The sequence below is a fragment of the Echiichthys vipera genome, assembly GCF_963691815.1.
Source record: "Echiichthys vipera genome assembly, chromosome: 13".
NCBI classification, from domain to species: domain Eukaryota; kingdom Metazoa; phylum Chordata; class Actinopteri; order Perciformes; family Trachinidae; genus Echiichthys; species Echiichthys vipera.
This window is the reverse complement of record NC_139838.1, coordinates 16,079,090-16,098,803: the sequence shown is the minus strand read 5'-3', so window position 1 is coordinate 16,098,803 and position 19,714 is coordinate 16,079,090. Positions and strand designations below refer to the sequence as shown.

Genomic DNA, 19,714 nt, shown 5'->3' with positions numbered 1-19,714 from the left:
CCGGATCACGTCCACAGATGCGAGTGTTTCCTTCCTTAACATCAGACCCACGGGTTCGTGTCCGGTCACGTCCCGGTGCTGTAATACCCGTGACTGCCACGGTGAATGCGGCCAAAATGAGTGCCTTTGTCGTAATTTCCTCCAAAATCTCCGCAAGACCCCACAATCAAAACAAATCGACCACGCGTGCTTTTCCCGCAGCACTGACGTCACGTAAGCCCTCCCCCTCTCCCCTGCAAGTAAACAGAAAACACTGAGGGAAGCGTCCGTGTCAGCCGCCGCACCAGCGTCTGAAGCGGGGAAAGTGCCGCGGGAGAGGACGGCGGACGTTAATGTGGCGTTTCCCGTGTGTTTTTAGCAAACTTTGGGGGGGATTATTCAGGGCCAGCTGACTCGACGCTGGAGCGATGAAGGGAGAGGCGGAAGTGAAGTCACTTGACAGACCGTCCATGTTATTATTGTTATTTTGAGTAGAGCCCTGTGATGAGACGGGCTGGGGAGCCGTTGGTCTCCGAGACAACGACCGTTGACGTTACCGCAGGACCGACACCACCACCACCCTCACCCTCACCCTCACCACCGCTGACCCGGAGACAGGAGCCTCGCTGACGGCTGGGGGGGTGGGGAGGAGAGGGTGTGAGGACCCAGCTCCTGCTCGGCTCCTAACGTTATACACACTCCCGGCCGACCAAAAAAATAAAACGGCGACAAAAACAATAACGGGCGAACGGCTCGACGACTGGCGTGTGTGCGGTGTGTAGCAGGGACGTGCCGCAGCCGCAGACATGAACGGTATCACCAAGGGCCGGTTCGAGGTATGACAGAGGGAGTGGACCACCAGCGGTTCAACTGTGTGTTTCTAGTAGACGTGGGAGTCGTGGGCTTGTATAAGCAGTGTGTGTTTGTGTGTGTGGTGCTCCTAATTTTACAGGCAGTTCGGAGCCGAGGTGTTTTGTTGGTCAAGGGTAATCCGAAATCCTGTTATTGTCCTGCCGCACCAGTAGACAGCGACAACATGGAGCTCAGGACTGCGGGGCAGCAGGGCTGTGGCTGAGGATACAGTCTATATCAGGGCCGAGGCGGGCTGGCACTGTCGCCTGGGGTTACAGGCTTTCACGAGGGGAGCTGCATGGAGAGAAGTGTAAATAAAAAGCAGTGTAACAGCATTCAATGAGTCATCACTTGGGTTTGACAGGCGGCACCTCCTGTGATACCTGTCAATAACAGGGGCCACAGGGCTGTCTGAGAGCCACCGGCACACTACAGGTGGTCTTTTTTAGTGTTCAAGAATCAGTCATAGTACAGTCGATGTTAACGGGAGCGCTATGAATCACCATGTGTCCTCACACAACCTCTCCGTGATCATTTGGCAGGAAAGTGGTAAACACACACCCTTTTGTATGTGTTAGAGCTCAGCTGCAGAGGTGGGAGAAGTATTCAGATCTTACCCCAAGGTTTAAAACAAACACTTCACTACTGGCTAAAGTCCTGCATTTAAAATGTTACTTGTGTTTTTTAATACATCCTATCTGCTTTGTGTTTAAAACACTGCTTTTCACTACAGCTATCAAGTATTTAAAGTAAAAAGCTACAATATAGTGGAGGTAAAGTAGCATAAAATGCAATACATGTACCTCAAAACTGTACTTAAATACAGCTCTTCTATTGTTTTGAAGTGCAGCTGAGCGCACCTGCCTTAGATTCATGTATATTATCTGCGGTATAATATTAATATTTGGTTTTGCTGAGTCAGCATTTTCTTCATAACTGTCAAAATTTCCAGCCCCACTGGTTTTAGGTCGCCTGAGCTGTGGGCATTGTTTATCTGGAATAGCATTCACACATTGTTGAGATGCTTTAGGGTTTGACCTGATGGTGCTTGACTTTCTCTGTCAGATGTTCAGCTCGCTGTGAGCTTGTCAGTAGTGTGAATGTCTACGTGTGAGTGAATAAGAACAGAAGGCGGTTGTGGTGCTGAATATGTGTGTGTCGCCATATCAGTGGATTTCTCAACAGAGCATTAAGCTTCTTAGACGCAGAGGAAAACCAGCGTGTGGTGGGAAACAAGCTCGTATGGCTATGTGTGTCAGAAGAGTCGGTGGATGCAGAGTAGTCTTTGGAGGGTTGACTGATAACACAAGACCTGAGAAGATGATTTTCAACGATCACCAGGCACAAACCAACCTGTGGTTGAAGGCCAGAAATGTAAAACCTAACATGGCCATGATCCCATTTCTTCATAGTTGTTTTAATGTGACGACTTTAAACCTGAGACATGTAAGTTCTGAAACCAGAAATGCATATCCACCCAGTTGTGCACTGTCTAGGAACAGGAGTGTGACTGCGGAGAGGAACTCCCTGCTTGGGAATGCTGCTCTGCTGGCACAGGGAACAAGGGCACCAGAATGCTGAGGTGCTCACTTTAATGAAGCACGCGTACAAGAGATGAACCTTGCCATCATAATATCATAACTGTGGCTGACATCACACATCAAATACAGTGTTCATGCTATTCTACCTGGAAACTTCTCTATCCGGGTTTGGGTTACCCAACACTTTTTGACTTTCCTCCAGCTGACATGCAATTACTGTGAAATAGGGCTGCGACTAATGATTATTTTCACATTGTGAGTCTGTGTGTGTGTCATCATGGCATATTGTGGTCCAGGAGACCCCCTACTGTACTGTAGTGGGAGCTACCACAGAGGCGGTTTTGAGTATTTTGTTGGGTGTTTATACGTCTGTCTGTCTTTCTGTGGTCAGATTTTGTCACCGCAGTAGTGTCACAACCGTGCAAGATACAGTCACGTAACGCTACAAGTGTTTACTTGTAAAGTTACAGATGTGTGTCGTCCGAGCAAGGACGCCCTAATTTGATGTCACAACTGGTGTTCTCCTAGCAAGAAGTTCTCTGGTCTACATTATCGATTTAATAGATGTTTATGACCAGCAGTCCGAAACCTAATCAATTTACAATGATTTTAGAGCTGTAATGATTACTCAGACGACTGGTCAAACAACTGACATTTAATCAATGACTTTAATCAGTTAACTGGTCTTAATTTTAAAGCAAATATGCTAACTTTTTTTATGTTTTCAGCTTCACAAAAGAGAGAATTTTCTGCTTTTTCTCTTTTCTCAGTAGGTTTTGGACTGTACGTTGAACAAACCAAGATATTTGAGGAGCTTCAGGAAATTACGCTGATCACTTTTCACTGTGTTATGTTTTATAGACCAAACAATGAATATATTAAGCTAGAAAGTAATCAGCAGATTGTTTGATGACGAAAATAATTGTTAGTGGCAGTAGGCTTGAACAAGGGAATATTTTGTATTTTCTTCCCCTTGATTGTTTATGCAGTAATGTATTCATTTAAATCATCTGCATTTGAAGCACTTTATTGTTGTCTAGCCAGTGTGGGCAGTAGATACTTGACTAAATGGCATTACAGTGTAAAGTTTCAGTTTACCACATCATGAAAATATTATTTTGCCAACGTTCTTAGCTCAAAGCCCACAGGGGTTAGGTAGTTGATATTGTGTGTAACTATGTGTCTTTTGAAGAAAAGGTCAAAGGTGAGTGATGTGTTACAGAGGTGGTTTGGTATTATATCTAAATTTAGTCCTAAATCCTAAGCCACCACTGGCTTTAGAGAGATACTGAGTCAGTGTACTGTTGCCTCTTCCTACTGTTCAGTATTGCACAATTAAGGTCACTTTACTTCCAGTTTACTCGATTAATAAGTTTCTAAATATAGTGGAAACTGGAAGTCACACCCTGACGATAAAGACTTTATTCTAAAGCATTTATTTAGAGATTTTGTTGAACTTTCTTGATGTAGTTGAACCCAACCACTCATGGGTAGGTTTTGAAAATGTGTTATTTAATACAGAGGTATGTGGGAACCAGTGATGGAAAAGGTTTAAACTATATCCTCGAGCTATTATTGGATATAGTTGATGAATAGGTTCTGATCAGGTTAAAGGCTCTTTGTCTGCTGTGTTGTTACCTGAGTATACTGTTGATGTTAAAATTCAAACCAGCTAAGTTAATCTTTTGCTGGACTTCGACTGGACCAACTCCCTCTCTTTTGTCTTTTTGGACCCCATTTCCTCTCAAAAGGCCTTTACTTCCTCCCCCTCCTCCCCCTCCTCCCCCCTCCCTTGCACTCTTCTCCTTTCACTCGGATTTTATTAATGACTTTTGTACATATTTGTCCTGCAGTTCTTGGTTCACCTTTGTCTCTTACGTCCCCCAGTTCCTCCCTCTTTCTCCCACCTTCTTTTTCCCTTCTATTGCTTTTCTATCGAGGAGTTAGTTTCTGTCGTGGAATCAGAATCAACCTTTGCTCTTCCTTTGCCTTTCCCTCACTCCCCTTTGTGTTATTTTTGTGTTTGCCTTTGAATCGGCAGGGAGTCCCCCCTCATTAGATACGGCTCCTGAGTCTTTGAGGATACAAGTGTATCACTGGCAGGATGCATGTGTCTGCAGAGGCACACCGAATGTGGGTGTTTGCCGTGATTTAAATTCATGGCTGAATCCAGCCCACCTGATCTAGAACGTTCTGTCTCTGTTCTTGAGGTCTGACTTGAATCACCTGCAACTGTGCAAGTGTGTGAGTGTGAGTGTGTCTCACTCAGCAGATGGCCAGACATCCAGCGAGTAGACTAATTGAGATAAGCATGCCAAGAAGCTGACCAGGCTAACAGAATTATAAGCTTGTAAGGACGGGACGTGGAAAGCTAAATGTAGCTCTTGCTTGTTTATTAGCTTTTTTTCTCACTAGTAACTGGAAATGTGCATTGTTCTATTTTAGTTATTTTTTCCCTCACATTTTACACTCACATGCTCATATGCCCCACACAATTAAAGCGACAATATTTAATGTACGTATGAAAATACGATAAGACTTACTTGAAGGAATGTGAGTTGAAACAACACAATATTCTCATATATATGTATATACTGTAGATCTGTATTTCCTGAGCTTGTGTGTGTTCTTTCTGTGTCATTGCTATTGACCACCTCAAACACACACAAACACTCATTGTTTATTTATCTTGTGTGTCTCGGCAGGTGTTCTCCAACAGTGATGAAGCCCCCATTAACAAGAAGCTCCCCAAAGAGCTTCTTCTTAGGTAAGATTAATAAGAAACCTCCCCCATCCATATACACACACTAGCACACACAGAATTCAACACAAGGAAGCATCCTTGAAAGTGTGTGTGTGTGTGTGTGTGTGTGTGTGTGTGTGTGTGTGTGTGTGTGTGTGTGTGTGTGTGTGTGTGTGTGTGTGTGTGTGTGTGTGTGTGTGTGTGTGTGTGTGTGTGTGTGTGTGTGTGTGTGTGTGTGTGTGTGTGTGTGTGTGTGTGTGTGTGTGTGTGTGTGTGTGTGTGTGTGTGTGTGTGTGTGTGTGTGTGTGTGTGTGTGTGTGTGTGTGTGTGTACAGTATGTCACTGGTCTGAAATTAGTTTTTTTTTAACTATGTCACCTACAGACCAATATTTTGTCCAGCAGCTGACCACATGGCCTATAAATCATGTACAGTGATGACATCACACACACACACTCGCACACAAACTGCCACATCCATCCTCTACACTGATTTATACATGGATGAGTGCATGTATGTATGAAAAGGATTCACCTGCATGTAGCTCCGCAGACACACGATGCAAACTGTTTATTTCTGCACTTGAGCACTGCGTGTTTGTGTGTGTGTGTGACGCTCTCCTGGGCCTATGCAAACTGTACGTCTGTGTATGTGTGCTATAAATAGCTCCTCTTAGCTAGTGGGGAATTCCGCAGTGCTGTGCTCTTCTGCTGCTCCAGCTGTGTACCACAGAGACCACCAGTCCCCCCATTACCACCAGCACTCCTTTCACTGGTGGACAGAAAAACATGCACTCACATGCACTCGCTAACTGCAACACATGACCTACTGTCACATGTGCCATGATGAGACACTTACACAACATCAGATGTGAGGAAGACTCTTTGTTATGGCAGTTAATCTTGTTTTTAAACCATGGAAAGTGGGTTGACTGGAGCTTTTTGTTTTTGTATTTATAATTTTGTTATGCCCTGTCACCATGGTACACAGAGAGGGAATTTATGTTTTCCCAGGTGGATTTGTATAATGCAAGTAGACATTCGATTGTAGATCATTTGAATCACGTGTAGGAAATTAGTTCACGCCCCTTTCATAATTAGACATTAGGAGTATAGGGCTAAGCGGAGGTTCCCAGCCTGAGGATTGGCAGGTTGCAAGATAAATCTTAGGGGTTGTTAGTTGATGATTCATGACGAAAAAGATGAAAACTAATATTCTACCCTCTTTGTTTTTTCTTTAGAAATACCGGACACATGTATTCAATATAACGTTATTTTTATGATAAATTAACCTGCTGATTACTTTCTCAACTAATCAATTAATCATTTTGTCAATAAAATGACAGAAAATAGTGACAGGTAACCACTACAAATACAAATGCTTTAATTCAACCAACAGTCCAATACCCAAAGATATGTAGATATGACAAACAGAAGCATCAAATCGTCACATTAATTAGGGGGAACTAGATGATATGTGACTTAAATGATTATTAAATTAGCAAAATTATTTTTCTCATGATTAATCAGCTACCTGTTTCAGCTCTATAACTAAGCAGGTTTTGAGGAGAAAACGTGGGAAGAGGAATAGCAAGCAGACAGAAGCTTCATTTTTAGGGGTCACCAGCCAAAAAAAGGTTTGGAACTGCTACAGTAGATCACTCATGTGGTATGTATTGGCAAGTGCGTTGCCATAGGAATATATTTGTCACTGTTTATGTTTAATGTATCACTGAGGTAGCCTGGGTACCTGACTTGTTTTCACGTCCGCCTGCCTCTCAGGCGTTGCATTGTGAACAGCTGTTATCTAGGCCAGTGCAGCATGGACACAAACTGTGAAAACTGTGCAGCGATAGAAGATCCTTGTCTGACAAGATGAGCCTTGGAGAGAGTTCGGAGTGGTTCAGGGTCCTCTTACCGAGAAGCACTGACTCAGCACCACCAGAATTCATGTCTGACTGGAGTTACTATGGCAACCAGTCCTAGACTCACGGTTAAGGCTTGACTCTCTTATCTTGCCATGCTTGAAGGGCCAGGTGTACATGTTGTCAACAAATGAAGCTATGTTCCATTAAAATCCCATTATGTACCACGTCAGAGAAAAACAGGCCGAATTTGACAGCAAAATCAAAGGCTGCTAACTCAGTTTCTGTTCTGTTTGTGTTCAAAGGTGACAACAGGGCTTTTGCAAAGTAAAGTAAAAAACGTACTTGAACTTGGCCCTATCATACCACCTGCTGTGAAAACGTCAGTGATACAGTTATAGTCCATCTGTATTCAATAAGAACCCGACTGATATATTGAGACTGGCCCCGAATTAAGAGGGGAAAAAGCCACTGATTACCGATATGGTAGCCAATATAGTCCATTGTTGAGCTGGAATGAAAATATACCTTTTTCTGTGTGGATTTTGCACCAATATGATTATGCAGAAGTATTCATGAGGCTGCTTTCTTAAACAAGTAACTGAACTGAAGAGTATTTAACATTAATATACTTTACATACATGTGTAACTTGCCAACCAATTCTAGAAATGAACGAATCAATTCAAATAAATAGCTAAATAAACATGAGTACTGTATTTTTTATTATCAGTCAATTGCTTACCATTTTAAATAAAGAACTGTGTAATGATACCGTTTCAAAAATCACCCCAAGCACTGTTTTGTGCATTATACGTTCTGTAAAAAGAGTGTTCATATGAGACAACATAAACGCCTGAAACGATAGATACCGATATGTCTTTGATAGGCCATCGGTACTGATAAATGAGTCAGGCTCTAGTATTCAACAATCTGTCTTCATCTAAAACATGGGGTTGTTCTCAACTATTATGGTTTTATTATAAAGTGCAAATGTTCCATAGTTAACAGGACTCACCAAATCAGACTTATGGCTTCCCTGTGAGTATGATTGACAGATTTCTCTCTCTCTCTCTCTCTCTCTCTCTCTCTCTCTCTCTCCCTCTTTCTCCCTCTCTCTATCTCTCTCTATCACTCTCTCGCACATAATGGAAAGTCAGATTGTGTTTGATTAAAACAGACATTCAATCAATGATCTCTGTGTGTGTGTGTGTGTGTGTGTGTGTGTGTGTGTGTGTGTGTGTGTGTGTGTGTGTGTGTGTGTGTGTGTGTGTGTGTGTGTGTGTGTGTGTGTGTGTGTGTGTGTGTGTGTGTGTGTGTGTGTGTGTGTGTGTGTGTGTGTGTGTGTGTGTGTGTGTGTGTGTGTGTGTGTGTGTGTGTGTGTGTGTGTGTGTGTGTATTGCTTTGTCGATTGTGGGCACGTACCCACTGATGCAAGACTCCGGTATAGATTATACAGACATGTCCCTACATGCCCTGGACCAACGCACATCAAAACACACAGCCTTTGTCTGCATGTATATGAAGGAAACAATGGCAAGCTCCTGTTTCCTAGGGTTAAAAGGACATTCAGACTGCAGCTGCACTCAAAGCTTTGGCACCATGACAATTCTCTGAATACCTAACATTTTCTATAGATCGGCCCTTTAAGGCACTTCTGTGAGCAGTAACCATTTAATCCCTGGGAACACGGACGAGGCATGCATGTTTGGTTTCATCTATGTGTCCTTCTGTGTATGTCATATGTTTCTCTGTCCCATGCTGTCCGTGGCCTTGCTTGTCTGAGTGCCAGAGATTACTCATTGGCAGATTAATGGATTGAGCTGACCCAGTAGCCTGCCGCATGCAGCCCTTTGTGGCTGACCATCCCATGGCTCAAACACTGCCTGTCTGTGGGGCTCTCTTGCTACCAACCACACATCACAGGGGATTGTTCTGTTTTCTACAGACACACACAAATACACCTATATCAAATCATACAAAAGGAAAGGAATTTAAACATCATGTTGAGTTAGAAACTAAGCTTTTTATGTCTCTGTTTTCTAGAATATTCTCCTATCTAGATGTGGTTACTCTCTGTAGGTGTGCCCAAGTATCCAAGGTAAGCACTTCCCTCTTTATACGTTCAAACCACCCGCTGCGGTATAACACACTTATTGTTTTAACACCAGTTTAACTTGATTGAATTATCCAGAAATGTCTATAATATAGTGCCATCTGCTGGTTATGTGTAAGTGGACCACTGTTCAGCCCTAGTGCACTGCAGCTGAAAGCTGTTTATGAATGAGCTATCTGTGAATAATGACAAGGGCTTGGCACGTGTGAATGCAGAGCTGTAGGGGCTACTTCTTTTACAACAGCTCCAATGTATTTCTATTAGAAACATGATATTAATCGATCAACTCTTTTGACTAGAAAGTGTCCGGCAACAGTGAAATACATTTAATTTCTTAGAGCCCAGGGTGACTTCTTCAAGTGTCTGGTTTTGTCTGACCAGTATGACCGTAAACCAAATTGTTCTCAGTTTACAACGATATAAAAGAGAGAAGTAAATCCTCACGTTAGAGAGGCTGTAGATGGACGTAAGAAGTGAAGTCACCAGCTTGTTCAACTGCTCCATGAACAAAATAACAAAAAGTGCGCATAGTTAAAGGGATAGTTTGGATTTTTTTGTAGTGGGGCCGTACGGGGTACTGAAATAGTGTGTTACCTACAGTAGATGGAGTTTAGAGAAGCAGGGAGCAGGACAGGCATCGGAGAAATGTACTGCTGTTCAGAAGGGAAGCAGCTAAACGTATTTTAGCCACCTAAAAAGGCCCACCTAAGATAATATCAGTTCAAGTGTAAACTAAACTGCTGCCTTGCTGCCTGTCAAGCCTGTTTAAGTCTACATGTGGGGGACTGAAGCCCATGATTGTTTTAGTCAGTAGAGTCTGGCCAAACCAACAGAGCCACCATGTTCATTAATTTCTCCTACATATTATGATAACAGACCCGCCTCTGTCTGACCCACATGCCTGTCTCTGTCCACAACCTGTCTGTCACCCTTTCAGGCGTGGAATGTCCTGGCACTAGACGGCAGTAACTGGCAGAAGATTGACCTGTTCAACTTCCAGACAGACATAGAGGTGTGTGTGTGTGTGTGTGTGTGTGTGTGTGTGTGTGTGTGTGTGTGTGTGTGTGTGTGTGTGTGTGTGTGTGTGTGTGTGTGTGTGTGTGTGTGTGTGTGTGTGTGTGTGTGTGTGTGTGTGTGTGTGTGTGTGTGTGTGTGTGTGTGTGTGTGTGTGTGTGTGTGTGTGTGTGTGTGTGTGTGTGTGTGTGTGTCTCTCTCTCTCTCTCTCTCTCTCGCACGTGTGTGCTTGTTGAGTAGCATTATCCAACCCAAGGCTTAACGCTGGGTCAGTAGGCTTTGGTACCGACTGTGACGTCACAGCTGATCCTCTGTCCTGTGGCCCAAGTCATATCTCTCTCTTTCTCTCCCTCCCTCTCCCTCCCCCTCTCTCTCCCTCCCTCCCAGGGCCGGGTGGTGGAGAACATTTCGAAGCGTTGTGGAGGCTTCCTGAGGCAGCTGAGCCTAAGGGGCTGTCTGAGCGTGGGAGATGCCTCCATGAAGTGAGATTGTCATTGTCACACTGGCGTACACCGATATAATGAGCGTGTTTCTGCTTTTACTTTTACCAACAGTCCTCCTCTTGGTGGTTTGACGACTTGCTTTTTTTGATTATGTTTATGTGTGATGAGACATTATTAAATGTTTAGGCAGGAGACTCTTTTTTTTTCTGATCTCACTTTACTGTGTACACACAAAAACAAATCCAAGGGCCAGCCGGTGGCCAAGTGGTTAGAGCAGTTGCCCCATGTAAAGAGGCTGAAGGCCCTTGAGGCAGCGGCCGTGGCTTCGACTCTGACCTACACTCCTTTTCTGCATATCTCCCCCTCTCTTTCTCACCCCATTTCCTGTCTGTCCTATATAATTAAGGCTTGAAAACTGCCTAAAAAATAGAAAAAAGAAAAAGAACAATGGGGATGTAACTTTTTACATGGAACTGTTACTACCTCTTCTACCTTTTTGATTTATTCATTGACATGGTTTCACTTGAGGATATCTAACACCTCTATAAGCAATTGCTTTTTAGTCCAAGCTCCTCTTAGATGACTCTATTAATTGGCTCCTGAACAACTCCCAGCATCTGACTTCTTATTTATTCAATGAAGCGACTCTTGAGTAATTCCCCTTCTCCCTCTTCTGCTGTTCGACTGTTTTCCAGGACATTCGCTCAGAACTGCAGAAACATCGAAGTGTTGAACCTGAACGGCTGCACCAAGATCACAGACAGCACCTGTCTCAGCCTCAGCAAGTTTTGCTACAAACTCAAACAGCTAGATCTCACCTCCTGCGTGTCCATCAGCAACCACTCACTCAAGGCCCTCAGGTAGCACACACAATAGGTAATTATATAATATGTGCATATGTCCATTTGGTTCACGTGTCCTGTGTGTTTTCTGTTTCTCTTCTTCGTGTGCCGATGCCCAGCGATGGCTGCAGAATGCTGGAGATGTTGAACCTGTCGTGGTGTGACCAGATCACACGTGATGGCATCGAGGCTTTGGCTAGAGGCTGCAATGGTTTACGAGCACTGTTCCTCAGAGGCTGCACACAGGTACAATTTTTAACAGTGGGCATTTTTTACGCTTTTTTTAGTTGACATTTTAATGCATTTTGACTTGATTTCTATAGTGGGTTATTACCATGTTGAAAATACAGTAGCCCAAATATCATAATAGATGAAAATAAATCAATAAAGGCAATGTTTGTTTTTTTTTTGTTTTTTTACAAATTTTCGTCATAAAATAGGAGATCATTGTTCACTAGTTTACTGTAAACAGGGTCTTCTGTGGTGAAGACAACTCACACTATGCTTCAGCTGAGGAAGTATTAAAAATAAATGGTAAAACAAAAAACAACTTAAAACAAATACTTATATATTCACAGATTATTTAAGATGAAACCAAAACCACAATACACCCGACTGCTGACCTGGAGCAGGCCTCACAGAAGAGAAATGTGTGCTCTTCCCTGTACTTACTGTTCCCAACAAGATACATTTGCCTTCCCATGGAATTTGTTTTTTTTTTACTTAATCTTATTGTTTGTTTTTTGTTTTGTTGATGCAGTGGTTTGTGTCAAGCTTCAGTTTTTGTGCTGCCTCTGTAAAGCCAATATTTTCTATAGATTTTGTGCTCAATTGTTGTCTTTTTTTTCAACCGAAGTCTAGTTTATTTTTCTTCCCTGAAAAGGGAGGGGACAGTAGTCACATGCATTTAACTCATAATAGAGGAAAGGTTATATAAAAATACAGATACATGCACAAATTATTGATCAAGGTAATAATTAACAACACTGTGCATTCTTTGTATTTAACTCAGCTGGAAGATGGAGCATTGAAACACCTTCAGAAACACTGCCCAGAACTCACCACCATCAATATGCAGTCTTGCACAGTAAGACAAACATTTGGGTGTGGGTGAGACTGATAATAATGCATGAGGGATGTGTCTGTGTCTTTGTAATTCGTCTTCTGTTGTGTCCAGCAGATAACAGATGAAGGCCTGGTCAGTCTGTGCCGAGGTTGCCACAAGCTACAGATCCTTTGTGTGTCTGGCTGCAGTAACATCACTGATGCCTCCCTCACTGCGATGGGACTCAACTGTCCTCGACTCAAGTGAGAAAAACACACCTTTCCCACAATCCTTCACAGGGACTCCATCAGCTTGCTTCGGTATCCACAAAATATCCTTCACAGGCAGTGGAACTACTGTCATTTCCCAAAATGTACTGTACTGTACTGTATTGTCAACAAAGGTATTTTTAACTTAAGCTGCCTGAAAATGCCAGAATCTACAGAAAGCAGGGGCTGAGTGGGACAAAAAAATCCACCGGGACAATTCTGACTGCACCGGCCCACCACCGGCCCACAACGGACCCAACCCATCCCCTCCAACAGGACTAAATATGAACACTAGATGGCAGAAGGCAAAATCACACAATTGACAATAAACTTAAGGCCCCTTATTAGGGGGTATGCAATGCACCCCATCTAACCCCACACATTATGATATTTTCCATCCATGACAGAGAAACATCAGATATGTTTATGGACACATGCGTCTCAATTGATTTTGTCACATATAGATGTGATTTAAAAAGAGACCTATCTTATCTTATCCCACCAAATCATGCACAATAAAATCCTCTATTGTTGTTATATGGTTGTTTCGAATAAATCCGTGATTTTTGACCATTTTGATGCACTCTCCTCCAGCATCTGCTTCTTCTTCATTCTGGCCTTTTCAGCCCCTCCTTTCTCTTTTCTCTTCTTGCCCTCCATCAGGTGTAACTGAGCAAATCAAACACGCAAATCCGATTGCTTTTCCACTGTAAGAAAATCCACTACTCCAAACGTGCCCGCTTTCTCTCTGTCCGACAGCCGCTCATTCATCCCTATACTTCATTGGATAAACGCGGAGCGATCATTGGAGCGATACGCGGTTCCCATTTACCAGGGGGCTTTGCTCCGACCATTCTACACTAATTTATGAACCAAAAAAACAAAAAACAAATTCAATTGTTGGCCATCTTATATTTGTGGTCATGAAAGTTATGTAACGTCTGAATAAAAATAATTCGATCAAGATAGGAGGCTAAAGAAAAACCAGTAGGATGGAATATGAGAGTGAGTCTGACACTGTAGCAACCATGAGTGAGATGTAGAGACGCAACATGTGTTAAATATAGTGGTTGAACTCTCCGCATGTATGGTTTATAGAGATCTTGGAGATTTTCAAAGGAACGTGTTTGAATCATGAACATCACACGGCTGCGCAGGGCAGTCTGCTGGCCGGTTTAATTGAGCTTATTTGCCACCGGCCGGTCGTCCTGATGGCCTCTCCGCCCCTGACAGAAAGGCTCTTTTTTCATCATGGTTGTCCTTCCACACGCTTGTAAACATCTAAAAGTCTTGAGAGACAGGTGCGTCAGAGCAGTCACTCATGGGCAAACAAAAAGAAAAAGTCCCACTCTCTAAAGCTTGGAAATAAAAGATGTTATTGAACACACAATGTTAAAATCTGACAAGGATCTCAGGTCTGATTGAAACCCACGACCAATTGCTGGCTGATGATTTTGATTGAGACCATACCCTCTACGAAGCATCTACAAGTAGCGTTTTGTTTGTCTGTGTCTTCTTAGGATCCTTGAAGCTGCACGATGCTCACATGTTACGGATGCTGGATTCACTGTGCTGGCCAGGGTGAGTTTTATTTCGCTCTCTTTGGGCCTCCTTCACCAATACTTTGAAAGTTAGAAAGATATTTTGTTAAATTTGTTCTTTAGAAAGATCCTAAGAAAAGTCTAGGTCAGATCCATGAAGGTGTTCTTACACCGCAGAACTGTTCGTTCCTCTGTTCTTAAAATGATTTATCCCACTGTCCTCGTAAATTGAAAGCATTTGCCAGTTGATCCTTATTACCATAGGTTAATGCCCCCAATCACCATAAAAGGGCATGAGACTGCAGAGAGGCCAAATGAAAGTCTACAGAGAAAGGAGCACCGGACTCCAAACATCTAAAAAAAATCTTTAAAAAAGACCTACTTTGGGCGATCGAATACTAATAGCTAGTGGATGGCATGGTTCTCAAAAAACCGAGGTGAACCGAAGTGTTAATGTAGTGTTTATTTAATTTAAAAGACCATATTGATTTAAAAAAAAAAGAATTATAATAAATTTGGCATTATACAACTGTATAATTGAAGAAAACGCAATAACCAATCGTCAGAACTCAAAAGTATGTAAGAGTGCTCTTGAGTTTGCATAGATTCTGTTCATCTCGAAGAACAAATCCGAAATGAGAAAACATTGGAGAATGTTTTAATGTTTCTGAAAACTATGCATTCTGTTTTTTGTTTTTTTTAACAACTTTATTTTCTGTTATAGAGACAAAGGTTAACATACATACTTACGCAAACATATCAATTCTCGAGAACATTATCCCTCCCCACATACCCTCCCTTGGGACCAAGAGTACAAGAAATTATAAAATAATATAAAATAAAAGGATGCTAATGCTGCATAAGTGCAACATCACTGGGCTAGTCAGACAAGTTGGTACCAAAGACACCATGATTGGTTAGAGATTTAACTTCTTTACATACTCAATAAAGGGAGAGCATACACTGGTATATGTGTCCCAAGAGCCGTTCAGTGTAGGCTGCTTTTAAGAAGAAATGTTTCTTAGTAACGTTTGTGAATGAGGCTCATTGTCCTGTTTTCTCGTCCCTAGACCCTTTATTTTCTTTCTATTTTGTCGTTGTTTATTTAATTGATTGATATATGTTTTTCTTCACAGAATTGTCATGAGCTTGAAAAAATGGACTTGGAAGAATGTATTTTGGTAAGATAATTTGTGGTTCCCTTATTTATTACCAACATCATGCTCATGGTATTTTATCTAGGTTGAATGTGACATAACTCTTTGATTGATTTGCCTCGGTAGAGATTAAATTGTAAAAAGAAAAAGTACACATGTGATTGTGTGCGTGGCAGGGTACGTTTCCAGCCAAGAGGGAGACTGATTTCAGTATTTAAAAATATTTTACAGAAAACAGAGAGAGACATAGGAAAAAAGTACGAGTGTGATAGGAAGCTAGACATGAACATTCAACGCACACTTCAACAAACTGCGCATTAAGACTTAATCAAGCTTGCCCTCTCCTCAGGTGACAGATAACACCCTGGTTCAGCTGTCAATCCACTGCCCTCGCCTGCAAGCACTGGTAAACGTCTACCTCTGCAATTCTGATTTTGTGCCAGGTTCTACCTTAGCCTGTGTGCATGCTTATGGAGCTTTAATCCATCTATCTGTGTCTTGCTTTGTCCCAAACAGTCCCTGTCCCACTGCGAGCTGATCACAGACGATGGCATCAGAGCTCTAAGCAGCAGTACCTGTGGCCAGGAGCGCCTCACCGTGGTGGAGCTAGACAACTGCCCCCTTATCACTGATGTGACCCTGGAGCACCTGAAGAGCTGCCATCGTCTGGAGCGCATTGAGCTCTATGACTGTCAGCAAGTCACCAGGGCCGGCATCAAACGCATCCGGGTCAGTGGAAATCATCAAATAAATGCTTTTTTTGAAACTATAGAATTGGCTTTTGTTGGGGATTGGATCAAGGAGACTTCCTTAAGGTCCCATATTGTAAAAAATGAGATTTCCAAATCTTGGCGGTACTTTGTGAAAGTATAAAAGCGCTCAATCCACAGAGAAATGCACACAGCCCGTATTCAGAAACTGTACCTTTAAACGAGCGGTCAGGACTTCTGTACTGTGATGTCACGATTATACTATATAGAGGTAGAAAGCGCTGCTACAATGGTGTTACAGTCATTCCCCGGCTGCAGTAATGGTGCAGAGATGCTGAAAGCGCAGATGCAGATGACCTAGAAACACTGACCAATCAGAGCAGACTGGGCTTTTCATTAGGGGGTTTAAAGAGAGGGGCGCTAAAACATAGGGTTAGATGAGATTATCAGTATCACTCTAACGTACGTACTATAACAGTGGTATTAAGCAAATTAGCATATTTCCCAAAATGTCAAGGAAAATTTGAACAGATGACTGGACACAGAATACAATCCTGATTAAAATTCTTTTTGTCCATCTTTTTATACCCTTGTATTTACCTCTTCCCTACGCAGGCCCACCTTCCAGAGATCAAGGTCCACGCCTACTTTGCCCCAGTGACCCCCCCTCCCTCTGTACATGGAGGTGGCCAGCGTCTGTGCCGCTGCTGCATCATCCTCTGACAGTGGAGGGCCAGGGGGGGCCACCTCTGTCTACAGGTCCTGCTGCTCTGATATGGGCTGAAATGGGATGAGGGTAGGGGGGGACTGGGGTGGGTGTAGGGGAGAGGAGGGGCTGGACCCACTCACTGCTCCTGATCACTGATCAATCAGAGACTGATCGCCCCTGATCAGTTGAACCCGCCCCTCCTCTCTCCTCTTTGCTCACAATTTAAGACTGCAGCAGCCCCCGGGGTTTGGGAGTGGAGGGCTGGGTGGAAAGAACATGGATGGGTGGACTCTCTCTTTTTCTCTCTCTATCTCATTCTCTCTTTCTCACTGTAAAGACAGACAAAAAAACACTCCATCTGGCTCCTCACATCCCTGACTCCCCACCTGCAGGCGTAGAAGACTGCATCTGGACAGCTGGAGATGGGCGGAAGGGGCGGGGGGTCTACAATGCATCGTGTTCAAACAACAAAAAAAAGACGTTATTGTCATCTTGAACAACAGTTTGCTCTCTGTGGAAAAACATCTCAACCAATCACATGACACCTCTATGTGACCATCCTGTGATTCATCCTGCTTTTACCAATAAACACGCAGCATGGAGGGAGAGGAGAGCTGCGGATCTTCTGGATATAAACGGTGAAGCTTTTGGCACAGCCAGCTCAACTCCCTAATGTGGAAGAGCTGAGGGCGAAAAAAACAGGAAGTACCGAACTGGACTTGTGACATATTTGTGCATCTGAAAAAAACTTTTGTTGAGATTTAGATTCTGTTTGTACAGAGAACGTTTTGCAATGGAAAAAAAGGAATTACACTAAAGGCGATTCACTCGAGAAAAACAACAACAACAAATGTCATTTTCTTTTTTTTTTCAGTGCTTAATGTAATTGCCCAAGCCTGTCTATCCAGAGAGGGAGGGATGTTTGTCATTCTTTTTGAAATGGAAAAGAAAAAAACTGTTGCTGATCAACAAAAAAAGGACCTATGGTTCAGACCCTTAGCGCCTAAAAGCGTAATGTTGACTCTGTTTGCTACTGGGATGAGTGGCCTCTCGTGTACTGTGTGGTTATGTTGGCTCGTAGGCCCTGATCCAGTCCTGTCAGTAGCCCTGTGTACTAGCTCCTACTTGACCATTTAAGCATTTGTTTACATCCTGGATTAGTTTAGCACCACACACAATCTTGTTTACATCAGTAGGTTTCCAGTCTCCCTACTATTCAGAGTGAGTTTAGTAACCCTGATATGACTGTGGTGTGCCCACTGTTTTTAACTGGACTGTGAAGTCCATTATTCCATTTTTTTTGCTGTGTGTATTTGGATATCAATCAGGGCTAACGGTGCAACTTTGCTTCAAAATTAATGAAAATTCGCTTAAAGCTGGGATAATAGTTATGAGAATGTGAGCAAAGGCACCTCAACTTTCTGACAATCACATGAATTTATGTATTTGAAAGTTAATTTAGTGTAGTTTTGTGTAATTGGCGATTTACTGATGATGTAGGATATCATTAATTGTCAGTATTCAATATACTCCATTCCCTTAATGCCCCGACCAACACATGAGCAAGTATTAAGAAATAGCCTTTGACACAAGTCTGGTGAGATTAGCTCATCCAATTTATTGAATTGATCAGCAACAAATTTCCGTTTATCAAATCCTACAAAACTCGACAACATGGATGTGATATACAGTGACTGGAAATCCCAGAACCAACCGTTTATTTCAGTCTATAAAGACACTCTTCAGATCAACAGGATCTCTCAAGATTAACTTTGTTGCCATACGGAGTAACACATGTACGGGGCATGAAATACCACTGCTCAAAGCACTGAAAATACAACAAAACAGAAGCAGCTCACAATTTTGCGCTGAACAAAAGACTGGCAAGTGCTGTGTAGTGCCAAGACTGGGGAGATTGGCAGGACAATGGACAGGACTGAAACAAGGAAAAAATATGAAGAAAGACTCAGATGGATACATAGCTGACTTGACTGGCTGTGATACTAATGCCCTCTCTTTGACAGCTGTTTTAACAATTTTATGTTTAAGAAAATAAAGAAATAAATGAAAAAAAATAAACAAATTAAATAAATAAAAGTGACTAATAGTAAATGTGCTTTGTCTCTCCAGTGTGAGATTTTGTCTTCCACTATCTTAAGAGAAGTAAACTGCGGCAAACTGAGTACAGGCCACACCGCAGCTAAACCGCGAGATGTCACCCAAGAGCCGTGGAGACGTCCGACACACCCACGTAAACAGTGCGGTTTGTTTGATTCATAAGTCTATTACACAAATTACATTGCATTGGAAATGAAAAACATAATTATTCTACTCATTGAGTGTATATTTCGCTCTATTTAAGAGCAAGTGCTGTCCCCAGTACTTGACAATTTGTTATTTTAAATCAGGCATTAGTCTGGCTAGCTGTGCGGTTCCTGAAGACCCATCGGCCTGATCAAGGCTAATGAAAGAAGGCTGGGACCTACACGCCCATAGTTTTCTTTTTTTGACGTCTGATCTGTAATTGCTGTGGCTCAATAGCTGTCGCACCATTATAGAACAATTAAAAGTATTATGTTTAAGAGTTGTGACTTTGTTCTGGAAAGTACTTGATTTGTATAAAAGTGATTTTGTCATTGTACTTAACTTTTTTCTTTTTTTCACTGTAGTTAACTTTATTTGTGTTATTAACTACGATGTAAAAAGTGAAAAATGAAAGAAAGAAACAGCCCAAGCCCACTAAAAGAGCACCTGAGCGGAAATCATGACTTTATTTCCAGCGCCATCTGGCGGAACCCTCTTTTTGTGTGTGTGTCCCAGCCTTCTTCCATTCGCCTTGGGCCTTCTAGTTGCTCGGTTGCTCCTCCCTCAGTCACCGGCAAGCTTTCAGCG

At 42.6% G+C, this 19,714-nt stretch overlaps 1 protein-coding gene across 2 annotated transcripts; it reads left to right on the top strand.

The window, feature by feature from the left end:
• Positions 1–244: 244 nt before the first annotated feature.
• fbxl2 (F-box and leucine-rich repeat protein 2) lies at positions 245–18,884 on the top strand. Of its 2 annotated transcripts, none has more exons than XM_083925020.1 (14): positions 245–815; positions 5,078–5,139; positions 9,023–9,077; positions 10,030–10,104; positions 10,494–10,588; positions 11,245–11,409; positions 11,511–11,637; positions 12,404–12,478; positions 12,572–12,699; positions 14,226–14,286; positions 15,383–15,427; positions 15,753–15,809; positions 15,920–16,132; positions 16,729–18,884. In XM_083925020.1, exons 1-14 carry the CDS (start codon positions 786–788, stop codon positions 16,834–16,836), a joined length of 1,296 nt encoding a protein of 431 aa, XP_083781146.1. In that variant the 5' UTR covers positions 245–785; the 3' UTR covers positions 16,837–18,884. The 2 variants fall into 2 exon arrangements, with proteins under 2 accessions (XP_083781146.1, XP_083781145.1); XM_083925019.1 differs by having other exon boundaries at positions 12,569–12,699.
• The last annotated feature ends 830 nt before the right edge of the window (positions 18,885–19,714 follow it).

Bases quoted from the DNA above. Each gene is read 5' to 3' on its own strand.
- fbxl2 (XM_083925019.1), top strand. From the start codon at position 786: ATGAACGGTATCACCAAGGGCCGGTTCGAG. The intron at 9,078-10,029 runs GTAAGCACTTCC...TCACCCTTTCAG, and splicing joins GGTGTGCCCAAGTATCCAAG to GCGTGGAATGTCCTGGCACT. The intron at 16,133-16,728 runs GTCAGTGGAAAT...TTCCCTACGCAG, and splicing joins CCGGCATCAAACGCATCCGG to GCCCACCTTCCAGAGATCAA.